This window comes from Adiantum capillus-veneris, chromosome 3, assembly GCF_014529385.1.
Source record: "Adiantum capillus-veneris isolate H3 chromosome 3, ASM1452938v2, whole genome shotgun sequence".
Lineage (NCBI taxonomy): Eukaryota > Viridiplantae > Streptophyta > Polypodiopsida > Polypodiales > Pteridaceae > Adiantum > Adiantum capillus-veneris.
Window position 1 is genome coordinate 39,250,894 of NC_140933.1, and position 11,857 is coordinate 39,262,750.

Consider the following 11,857-nt stretch of genomic DNA (forward strand, 5'->3'; position numbering starts at 1 on the left):
CTTGATTCCAGTCAGTGTTTTTTAACGTTCACGAAAGTCTCATTTATTAAGCGGTTGTTGATCAATTTCCTCTTCACAGAGAAGAAAACCGGAAATACTAGCATAATTTTGAGATTTGCAAAATTTTTGAACGACTTTTTCACATATTCTATTGGTTTTTCTTCCGTTTACCATGGTATACAATTAGCTAGTCTCGATTCTCAATCGGCTCAAGACTAAGCTAAGGCAATCCTTTCCCAAACTCCTGATACCAATTTAATTTAACCTAGCAATTGTATCACTTTCTTATTGTTTTTGAAAGCCTTCGTGACATGATGGGGTTCATATGGAGAGTGCTTTCTTTTGAGATTTTGACGCTTTTGTCTTTTATTTGCGAGCGTTTCTATCACGATTCACGAATCTCTACAAATTGCAATCGCTGGCCACAAGTTCGGTATTCACTTGTATCAATTAGAGCGAGGTCCGTAACTAATTATAAGGGTGTGCTGTTTCAGCTTCATGCTGTGATTTAATACTAGTTTTGTTGCTTCCATTAAGAAAGTGTAAGCGCTCTCCCGATTCAGGCTCAAGTTATACTGTTGCTGTGGCTGCAGGAACAAGTGCATAAAATTTCGACTGGGTCTCGTCTTCCACGAGCTAGCTTCAACGGACAACCATGCACCAGAGTGTCCACATAGTCAGAACCCCCATGCGGAGCGATGGTGAGGAAGGTCAGTCGTAATATAATTCCTTTTCACGCTCTGAGTCCAGTTATTAAATTGTTCATGGACACACACAAGAAGTTTTGGACTTCCCACATTGTCAACATCATGAGCTTTCTGTGAGGGAGGCACCACATACCTAGCTAGGTACTTTTGGGGGCAGGGGATTGCCTCCCCACCGGTCCCCTGCCCCAATCGTACCTAGCTAGGTGTGCGGTGCCTCTCGAGCAGAAGCTCATGATGTTATTCATTGACTCAGTTTTCCTACATGAGAAAATTTCCAAATCTTCTTTTGACATATACATAAGCCACATTATCAACAAGAAACACATAAATTTATGCATTTATCCCAGCTGGCTGTCGCAATTGTGGCCAGTAATTATGGTGAGATAACACTATGTGACTGTGCAGATCACTATCCAGAGGAGAAACAAATGATGATGATACCGAGGTTCATGACAAATGTCCCGTCGAAGGACTACGAGGCGATTTACACAGGGTCAAACTCCATAACCAGGGAGGTTGGGCTGGGCAAGGTGAAATGCGGTGAGCTAATGGCCATCCACCGGATGTTTTTTCGGTTAGATACCTTGTCCCAAGAGCTATTGCAGCAACCTGAGCTGGTTAAGCATGTCATTGTGGTCGCTGACGTGGTGGAGATTGAGGGCTCTCGTGGCACACTCACGCTGCCGGGCTCCTCCCTTGTCCTCATCTTTTGCCGCATCCTCATCTTGAAAAGCAAGGACGTGGTGCTCGACCTTGGCAGTTGGGATTTGAGGGTTGCTACCACGACGTCTTCTCCGCTCCCTCGATGCTCCATTCGCGCTCAACAAGTTGTCATCTCTTCCGGCTCCCTTTCCGCCTCTTTACTCATTCAGGTAATATTACTGCTCAGCATTTTTAGACATATTCGTTGAAGCACTTTTGTTATGATGGATAATTTAACAACATTAATTAATGAACATTAGAGCAGATCCCTACACAGTTCTACAGAATGCTTTAGCTAACCGGCTCCCCTAGCTGGGGCTGGCTGTATAAGCCCCTAATGGTGCACTAGGGAATGATCTCCAGGAGACCATTCCTTGTAATAACTGTGACCACCTGGCGACCGGCGGAGGTTGGGAGCCACTGTGGACTTTACAGAGGAGACCATTCCCGGCTGTCAAAGTCAGGGGGGGGGGGGAGGAGCGAGTCACCTGCTCGAGTGTACCTGCAGACGTTCACAGGTTGAATACTAGCAGCGCACATTCCAAGTGCTTGCATGGCAGGCATTGATTGGCTCTCATGGCTTCGGATTCTAAGTGTTGACATGTTGCCTGTATGGCTGTCAGACTACTGTATGGCTGATCATAACCAGTACGTTATATAACTACTGCAGGTGAAACATGAATTCCGATGGAGCAACGGTTCTCATCTTCATCAGTATTTTGGGCGTCCATTTTCCTTCGCCTCATCTGAGGTCAACTCTTTTGCTACAACTACCACAAGGACTACCTCTGCTAAGCAGTCAATCAGCAGCTGGCCGGGCACAGCACCAGCATCTAACCTCATATTAGTGAACTCTGAAAAGTTTAATGTGCTTGTAAATGCAGTCCCTTGGAAGGGCGTCGTCGACTGTCAAGCTGCGTTGCCTTCATTAGATGATCTCCTGCATCCTCACGTCATTAGTGGCATTCAGTCTACCCTACTTATTGTAGAAACTATCCTCAACTATCAGACTAACAATCCCTCCATTATCTTTCTCGCACAACAACACGCTGAATGGATTGTTGACAGCTTACTTCAGGTACCTGTGTAATCAGTTCCAATGGGTTTATTATAAGTCAATTATCAGACTTGTTTGGAAGTATTATTGATTTTTAGAAGAAAATAGAAAAAACAGGCCAAGCAGTTTAATTTATATGGTACTACAATATCATTGTGCTAGGTGGTGCATTCGCCAAACTCTACAACTGGTGTTCCTGAGCTAAAAACTCTTTTGGCTCGTGCGCAAATGCTTGTGAAATTGCCAACGGATGGAAGCCAGCATTTAAGAGTTCCATTGCTGGTTTATGGTGAGTACCAAGAAGATATTGACCAGCTTCTTAGAAACGCGGAGGCATACGACCAGGAGTATAGAGAGCTGACCCGATTCGTGCAGCATGTTCAGGTTTCACATTGCAACTACCCGTAACGCCATATGTGTGTTTGTGTGTGTGTACCCCACTCCCCCAAACACACACACACACGTCACACAAGCCATTATCAGAACTAATTCATCCTTAAACATGGGCTAGATCATTGGCAGCGAGTTCCTGCAGCTGAGCAAGTCTCTTGCCCAAAAGGAGAGGCAAATAGAGACGTTCGAGTCCTTGTCTGTCATTCGCAAGCAAAGTGAGTTGGATCAGGTTATGAGAAGAATTGACTCATTGACGAGAGAGATTGAGAGGCGAAGTTTTGAGATGGCGGACGCCAGATACAGGATGGAAGAAGGTTGTTTCTCTTGTGATTTGTTCATACACACACAGACACATACTGTAGTCTGTCATAGACTTGTTCGTCTCGGATGACTGCTAAAAGTCAACGTCTCACTTAATTACGTCAGTCATCTTTGCCGACGAGAATTGTAAAACATTAACTAAGACAGTACTCGAATGCTGCAGGTGTGATGGACCACTATAAAAGGCAAGTGAATAGTGCAGTCTTTGGAATGCTAGGTGCTTTACTGCAACTTTTCGGATCCTTGTTTGGAGGTGCGGCTGACATTGCGGGGGCCATGGCAACAACAGTTTCTGCAGCAATAGACACAATACATGCTGTGGAAGACGCAAGTGCAAGTTCCAAGCTTTTGCCCATGACGCAGAACTTAATAGATTTAGAGAAGATGATTGAAGTGGTAAATGCAGTGAACGAGCTAGTGGAGAGTGCCACAGAGCTGGAGGACATCATACATGCTCCGGAGTTGCCTCTCATATCTTCATATACATGGGATATCCTGGAGAACGACATTGAGGAATTGGCAGCACTCATGCCCTCGGAGGTGTCGGAGGTGGTAACATGGAAGGCCAAGTGCAGGAACTTGGTCGCGGTGTGCAGGGAAATTTGCATTGCTGCAAACTTTGCCTCAGAGGTGCAATATGAGCTCTTTGTGCATGCAAGGCAACAAGAGATGGCACGAAGGTATTAATTAAGTTGTTCACCTGCAGCTAAGATCTATAAGAGTTATTCGTGCTTAATAAAATTGTGTAGTGTAATTTGTAATCCTCTATAATTGTCAGGCAAGCAGAACGATTGGAGGGAATGCAATTAGCAACCGACTTGAGTAGCTACATAGAGCTGGCCACACAGGCGGACATGCGCACCACACGCCTTCTCCTCAGCCTGCTCAACGTACTGGCTGGCCATCAGGGGGCACTCCACTATCACTACTTGATGGAGCTGGAGGTGTTCACGTTCAGCTGGCCTTCAGTTGACAGCGTGAGGATGCATTTGCTACAGCTGAATCAAAAGGCCCGTGCCCGGGAGAATATGTTATTTGGGCCTGGAGTCCTTACTGTGCAGCTGCAGCAAGACTATGTGGTGGATGCCATACCCGTGAGCTTGCTCTTGTCAGGCGAGGATTGGAGCTTCACAATCAATCCAGAGCGAAATGCGTCGGTTTTCCCGGCGCCGTGGGATTATGTGCGGATTCGATACGTGGAAATGAAGTTCACGGGAGAGCACCAGCCATTGACCCAGACGGGAGAGGTCTACCTTCTGCTCCGATCATCTGCCAACTTCCAAGACCGCTTCGAAGAGCAGGTGCTGGAGTACGAGGCCGCTGTTCCTCTCGTTTACCAATACGCCTACAACCTCGCAACCGGCGCAACCACACTCCCGAATCTACCCTACGAGAGCGGAAAATTCTTTCGCATGACGCCCTTCACGCGTTGGAGATTGCGTCTCTCTGCCTCCGCATATCAGAATGAGGGCGTTTCCTTCCCCACAGCTGATCCAGCGTCAGATAGCCACGTCCAGATTACCATCACCTTCTACGTTACTGCCCTTCCACAAATACAGGCACGTCTCTCTCTCTCTCGCGCACACACACACAGACACAAAAAAAAACTAGTCTTGCTTAAGAATTAGACATAGAAAGAACTGATGTGTGTGTGTGTGTGTGTGTGTGAGAGAGAGAGAGAGAGAGAGAGAGAGACCGACCTTTACTTGGTAATTTGCAGACGCGTATAAGCGAAAACGCTGAGTGAAAGGTGATGGAAAAGCTGACTAAATGTCATCGAAAAAGAGAACTGAAGATGATGGAATCATAGAAGCTAAGGGTTGAAGTTGGTCAAAATTGATGACTGACGCTGACAGAAAATGTTGGGTTGGTTTATAAACAACGCTTGCATGTAATGCAAGCGTTCAAGTGAAAAGCATATAAGCATGATGGAAAACGTTGTTGTAAGTATATGATATGTGTAAAGTTTCTCCTTACACATATGTTTGATTAAGTATCTATAAAAAAGTTTAACAACAAAAATGTCATGTGAATGTATCTACCCCACAATTAGGCGGCGTAGCGCTCTCTCTCTCTCTCTCTCTCTCTCTCTCTCACACACACACACACACACACACACACACACACACATCTACATTAACAAAAACTAAGATCCCATTCTCTGATATATATTGAGAGCCTGTTATATGTATGTGGCATATATCCAATATACTATGTGTGTGTGTGTGTGTGTGTGTGTATGGAGCTCATGTACCACACTCACACACACACACATATCTACATTAGCAAAAACTAGGACCCTATTCTCTCAAACATATCAAAGAAGTGTTTACAAGTACTATCTATACAAAAAAACGAAAACCAAACACTGGATGATCTTCAACTATTACTGCAATTCTCATTGTAATTTCAAGGAAGAACCTCTTACTTGCCACCATCCAAGAACATAAACACATCAGTACTGGCATTACTTAATTGGGAAGACGATTTTCTTTCTTATCAGTGTCCAAAATTACAAAGAAACTAACAATTAAGCAGAGATCAGATTTATGACAAAGAAAATGAATCACATTCTGAATATCTTTAAGATTATGTATACTTATCAAATTTTTTTCAAAATCTACAAATATTACATTAATTCTATGTAATGAAATCTTCATGTATGCCAAGGTCCCCACAACAGTTTAAGTTTATGTAGCATTCTATCTTCTAGATTACCAATCTCGCAAAAGTAAATTTTTGGACATCATCTCCTTACAGCAAGAGCATCTCTTTCCTTACCTACGATGGCACCTTTGGTGCTACGGACAAAGTCTTGGCCTTTATTCAACAATTCGATGCGGCGTTTGGAGATGAGGGCTTCACGGAGTCCTCTAAGCTACGCCATGTAGCTATGCACTTTCAAAGTCCGCCAGACAATGGTGCTAGCCTATGGGCCAACGGTGAAGCTCCACGAACATGGGAAGCTTTAAGAGCTTCCATTATGAGTAGTTTTTGGCCACCGATGCCAAAGACAAAGTACTCACCGAATGGTGAGGCTTGAAGCGCTCTCCCTACGAATCCATTCACAAATATGTAGACAAGTTTTGGGACTTACAACTCAAAGCCACTGTCTTCAAGAAGTTGAATTTTGGAAAGAAAAAGCAACAATTTTGTGCGGGCTTAACTAAAGAAATGGCGGAGTATGTCAACTCCCAAAGGCCACGCACCATATCGGTGGTTATACACCATACTATGGTGGCTTCTCGAATCAATTTCCAAACAAGGGCTAAAAGAAACTCTAAGCCCACGGAAAACAAGGGTTCCAATGAACCTAAGAGAAAGGACAATGTCCAAAAGTCTCTTAAGGGCAACTCCAACGAAGCTAAGGAGAAGGGAGTTTACAAAGGCGAAAACAAACTCTCTCCTGAAGAGCTTGAGCGTTATCGCAAGGATAACCTCTATTTCAAGTGCGACGAGCAAGGGCATGCTACTGCGCTTGTCCCCAAAAGAACACTCGCCATGAGCCTCCTAGAGCTACCTTGGTCAAAATCCAAGAGGAGGAAACTCACCACAAAGTATCTCCTCTATGCCATGCTTGGGGAAAGGAAAGAGAACATGATGCTTTTATTCTCTTTGAACGTGGTTCTTCTCACAATTTCATATCCACAGAATTGGCCACCAAGCTAGGCATACAAGCTTATGAGATGGGAGATGTCCTACCCGCAGACGGTGCTTTCAAGGGGCAAGAAGCTTCAGTCACTCCCTTAATAGGGAAATTGAGGCTCCATGTCCAAAGCTATGTGGACAAAGAGGACTTCTTTATTTCTCCTCTCAAGCATGAGGATGTAATCCTAGGGGCACCATGGTTTGATCGCATGATTGCCAATGTTAAATTCCCTAAAAGGAGAATCTCCTGTAGGTTCAGGGAAAAAGATATGTACATAGATGCTAAGGAAATGGGTAACACCATACCCATTGTACATACACAAGCTTTCAATAAGTCAATAAAGGGCTCTATTTCTGTGTACATGATTTTTGTTAAAGACTCTCAAAATGAACCTAATGTTTTAGCAAAAGAAAATATACAAAATGAACCTAATGTTTTATTGACGACATCCCTTGTGAGCTACCTCCTAAACGAGGCAATGATGACCATGTAATTGAACTTCTTTCAGGAAGTTCACTGCCCAATAAACCTCCTTATAGAGTTTCTCAAGCTCAACAAGAGGAGATTATGCGGCAAGTGCATGAGTTAGTTAAGAAGGGCATGATTAGGCCTAGCTCATCTCAAGTTGTTCCCCTATGCTACTAGTGCAAAAGAAAGACGGCACATATTGTATGTGTGTCAACTATAGGGCATGATTAGGCCTAGCTCATCTCAATTTGTTCCCCTATGCTACTAGTGCAAAAGAAAGACGGCACATATCGTATGTGTGTCAACTATAGAGCACTAAATAGGATCACTATCAAGAATAGGTTTCCCATTCCATGGATAGAAGACCTATTTCATAAGCTACAAGGGTCCACTCACTTCAGTAGGATTGACCTAAAAAGTGGCTATCATCAAATAAGGATAGTTGATCAAGACATTGTAAAGACCGCATTTCACACTACGTTTGGTCTTCACGAATACATTGTCATGCCTTTTGGCTTGCACCAATGCACCAACCACATTGAATCGCTTGATGGAGAAGCTATTCAGGCCTCATCGAACCTTTACTGCAGTGTTATTTGATGATATCCTCATCTACTCTAATTTATTAGACGAACACAAGCAACACCTCCAAGTAATATTTCAAGTTTTAAGAGATAATAAACTTTATGTTAATCGAAAGAAAAGTGAATTTTTCTTACAAGAGATTCAGTATTTAGGTCACATTATCTCTCAAGATGGCATCCAAATGGATCCATCAAAGTTAGAGGTAATAAAAGGATGGCCTAAACCAAGGAATCTTCATGAACTAAGAAGCTTTATAGGTATGTGTGCATACTATAGACGCTTCATAGAAAAGTTCTCACTAATAGCAAGACCATTACATGACCTAACAAAGAAAAATGTTACGTATACATGGTCTGCCAAGGAGAACAATGCTTTCAAAAAGCTTAAAGAAAAGCTTATCTCTCAACCTGTGCTTACACTACTTGATCTCAAAGCCATTTAAGGTTCAATGTGATGCTTGTGGTGATTGCCTTGGAGTTGTTTTGCTCCAAGAAGGGCACACCATAGGCTATGAAAGTCGAAGGCTCGACCCTGTTGAGCAAGCTCTAGGCATATATGAAAAGGAACTCCTCGCAGTTCTACATGCCTTAGAATCATAGAAGCACTATTTATTGGGGACTTCTTTCATTCTGCGAACGGATCACCAGTCTTAAGTACTTCATGACGCAGACCAAGCTCTCCGACAAACAAATGAGGTGGGAAAATTTCCTTTCGCAATTTCATTTTCATATTGATCACATTGCTGGCAAGCATAATCAAGTAGCCGATGCACTCTCAAGACGGCCAAGAGTGAATGCGGTTTCCATAGCAACTCACAATGATCTATCTTCCATGATAGATGAGTATGCTATTGATCCCAATTTTAGAGATATGATTTCAGCCCTTGCACTAGGGAAGAAGGAGGACCAATTTACTTTACAAGATGGTTATCTTCTCTATGGCAATAACTATGCGTTACTAAGTCACTCCATGAGAAAGTAATGTATGAATTTCATGCTCCTCCTTATGCGGGTCATAGAGGGATTCAAACTACCCTAAAGGGGATTGAAACATATTTCTATTGGCCTACCATGAAAGCAAACATACAAGATTATGTTTCCAAATGTGTGGTATGACAAAAGACGAAGTTTGATAGAGGGAAGCAACCTGGATTGCTTCAACCTTTGCCAATCCCTAATTCACCATGAGAGAGTAAATCCATGGATTTTATCTTTGGATTGCCTAAGTCTATCCATGGGAATACGGGAATATGGACGATAGTAGACAGGTTCAGTAATAAATAAGCTCATTTTATACCTGTAAAAAAGACTATCAAAGCCCATCAAATGGCAGCCCTCTTCATTTCACAAATCTTCAAGTATCATGGCTTGCCAATGTCCATAGTGTCGGAGAGATCCTAGAATGACGAGTAATTTTTGGAAGGATCTCTTTGAGAATTTAGAGACAAGGCTAAATTTCTCTTCGGCCTTTCATCCACAAACGGATGGCCAAAGTGAGATAGCTAACCTAACAATTCTTGATCTACTAAAAGCCTACGTAACATAAGTAAATCAAAGATCCCAATGGGATAAGTACTTACCCTTAGTGGAGTATACTTACAATAACACTGTACATACTTCCACGGAAAAAGCACCTTTCGAGGTTATTGAGGGAAGATAAAAAAGTCCCTTGCTACTTACGGTACATGGGAAGATCTTCGCTGCAGATGAGTATAGCCGAGACCTACAAGAATCTTTCCAAAAGATTAAGGATGCTATCTCCATCTCACAACAAAGGCAAAAGGCTGCTTGCTGACAAGCACAAAAGAGCCCAAGCCTTTAAAGAAAATGATTGGGTCTTATTAAAATTTCCCAAGGCTCGATTAAGGCACACGACGGGCAAGAATCCTACGGGACACCAAAAGTACTATGCTAAGTTAGCAAAAATGTACTATGGTCCCTTCCAAATTCTTAGGCCAATCAATGAGATGGCCTATCAACTCAAGTTGCCCAGCCATTGTCTCATACACAATGCTTTTCATGTGAGCCTATTAAAGCCTTACAAAGGAGAGCCACCTCAAGAACCAACTATTGAAGACGAGGTAATGTCATAATAACTAATATCTAATTCTCCCAAATGATTTTCTCATGTTAAACTGATCATTTAATACGGGGAAGTTCCAGGGGAGAAAAAGCTAGAATATTGGTTAAGCTGGCAGACCGGTCACATTAGGGATCCCAAGGAGGGAAAATAGGGATCCAGGGGGGGGGGGGGGGGGGGGGGGGGGGGGCATCTACAAAAGAGCTATGTGCAACAATGGGCTCCAAAGACCTTAGGGTTCAGCCCATTAAGAGTTCCAAAATGCTAAGGTTCCAAAATTCAAAGGGTGTTCCAATGGTCAAAGTATTAGGAAATTGGATGCTTTGTGTGTGTCCTAGAAAGTCTTCCCAAAGTCCTACATAGGAGGGGGCAAGCCCAAGAAGTAGAGGATGAGAGAGAAACACACACACACACACACACACACTCACAAGCTTCATTTGTACACAAGGGGAAAGAGGGACACATGTCAACTCCCTAGGCCAGATGCCCACAAGGTGTACTCCATTAGGGCCAAAAGGCCCTCAAAAAGGGATGTGTAAGGAATTGGTTATCTTGATAATTAGCGGAGCATTTGACGGTCAAAATGGCTCCAAATTTGACCATTTTGGGTATTCAAAGCATATCTAGAGCATTTAAAGAGTATCACGGTATAGATCTTTCAATATGAACAAAAGATGTCATTTTTACACTACTTTCTCCCCTACCGGACCTATTTTGTTGGCTTGGCGGAAAATACAAAATTTTCACTTTTGAATGATGGTTTTCCTCACTACTCTTTCTCTCAAGCCATTTCATTAGGCTCTCTTCATCCTCACAAGCTTTCCAAGCCCTCTCTACCTTCGCAAGAGGACCGCCATTTCTGGTCTAGCTAGAAGGACCATTTTGGTTTTGCTCTCTTCACCATTGCAAGAGAACCACCGTTTTGTTCTCTTCACCCTCACAAGCTTTCCAAATTTTCTCACTAGTTTTGCTTGGCTACAAGCTCGCTTCAACCTCACAAGTTTCCCCATCATTTCTACTCTGCATGGAAACCATTTTTCTCTCCTCACCCTCACAATATTTCCAAATTATCTCACTAATTTTGCTCTTCCTAGAAGCTCACTTCAGCCTCACAAGTTTTCCAAACTCACTAGTTTTGCTCTAGTTAGAAGCTCCCTTTAGCCTCACAATCTTTTTCACCGTTTGCACTCTACCTAGAAACTCATTAAGTTGTTCCATATGAAAATCAAGCTCAACCAAGTGTAAAAAACCGCGAGGGTTATGTATCAAAGGTTGGAGGCGTCTGGGCTCAAGCGTTACAAAGCCAAGGGAGCAAGCAAATGGATATGGACAGAAGTCAGCTTGTATCCCGTTGATCCACGAACTGGAAGGTAAATAGAAAAATTTGAAGCCTTACTCTCATAAATTGATTTTCATGGTGGCCATCTGCATTTGGAGAAGGATCCAACTGTTTCTAAAAGTATAGGAAATGTCTTGCAGGATTCTTCAATAGGAGGTTTAAAAGCTAAAAGATTCACTTAGTTTTCTCAGAAGTCACATTATCAAGCACAAACTTCATTTTTCATATCAATAAGAAATGGAGGATGACAAAGAAGAACCAATGTACTAAAATAACGAAATCGGTACCAAGGGAGGCAATTATAGAGGATGAGATCGAAGAACCAACAACCACCTTGCTGTGAACATCACAATCATTCCAAGGAGGAGACTATTTAGATGCAAAGTTACAATATCATTCCTTGCAAAAGACTATCATTTTAACAATATAATTACTTGTAAATTTACTTTCAATCTTCTTGCAAAACATTCATTTTCACAATATAATACCTTGTAAAGTTACAACATATGTTCCTCTAAACATTGCAACACCAGGATTAAACACTTTATCTCCCCTTT

The 11,857-nt window shown here is 42.6% G+C and overlaps 1 protein-coding gene across 3 annotated transcripts; it reads left to right on the forward strand.

Annotated features, from left to right (window-relative positions):
- Positions 1-441: 441 nt before the first annotated feature.
- On the forward strand, positions 442-5,326 carry LOC147460785 (uncharacterized). 3 transcript variants are annotated; one of them, XM_086508489.1, is made up of 9 exons: positions 442-460; positions 594-710; positions 1,113-1,579; positions 2,080-2,487; positions 2,629-2,850; positions 2,978-3,173; positions 3,344-3,860; positions 3,959-4,739; positions 4,901-5,326. In XM_086508489.1, exons 2-9 carry the CDS (start codon positions 656-658, stop codon positions 4,925-4,927), a joined length of 2,673 nt encoding a protein of 890 aa, XP_086364615.1. In that variant the 5' UTR covers positions 442-460; positions 594-655; the 3' UTR covers positions 4,928-5,326. The 3 variants fall into 3 exon arrangements, with proteins under 3 accessions (XP_086364615.1, XP_086364616.1, XP_086364614.1); XM_086508490.1 differs by lacking the exon at positions 442-460 and adding an exon at positions 462-480; XM_086508488.1 differs by lacking the exon at positions 442-460 and having other exon boundaries at positions 493-710.
- The last annotated feature ends 6,531 nt before the right edge of the window (positions 5,327-11,857 follow it).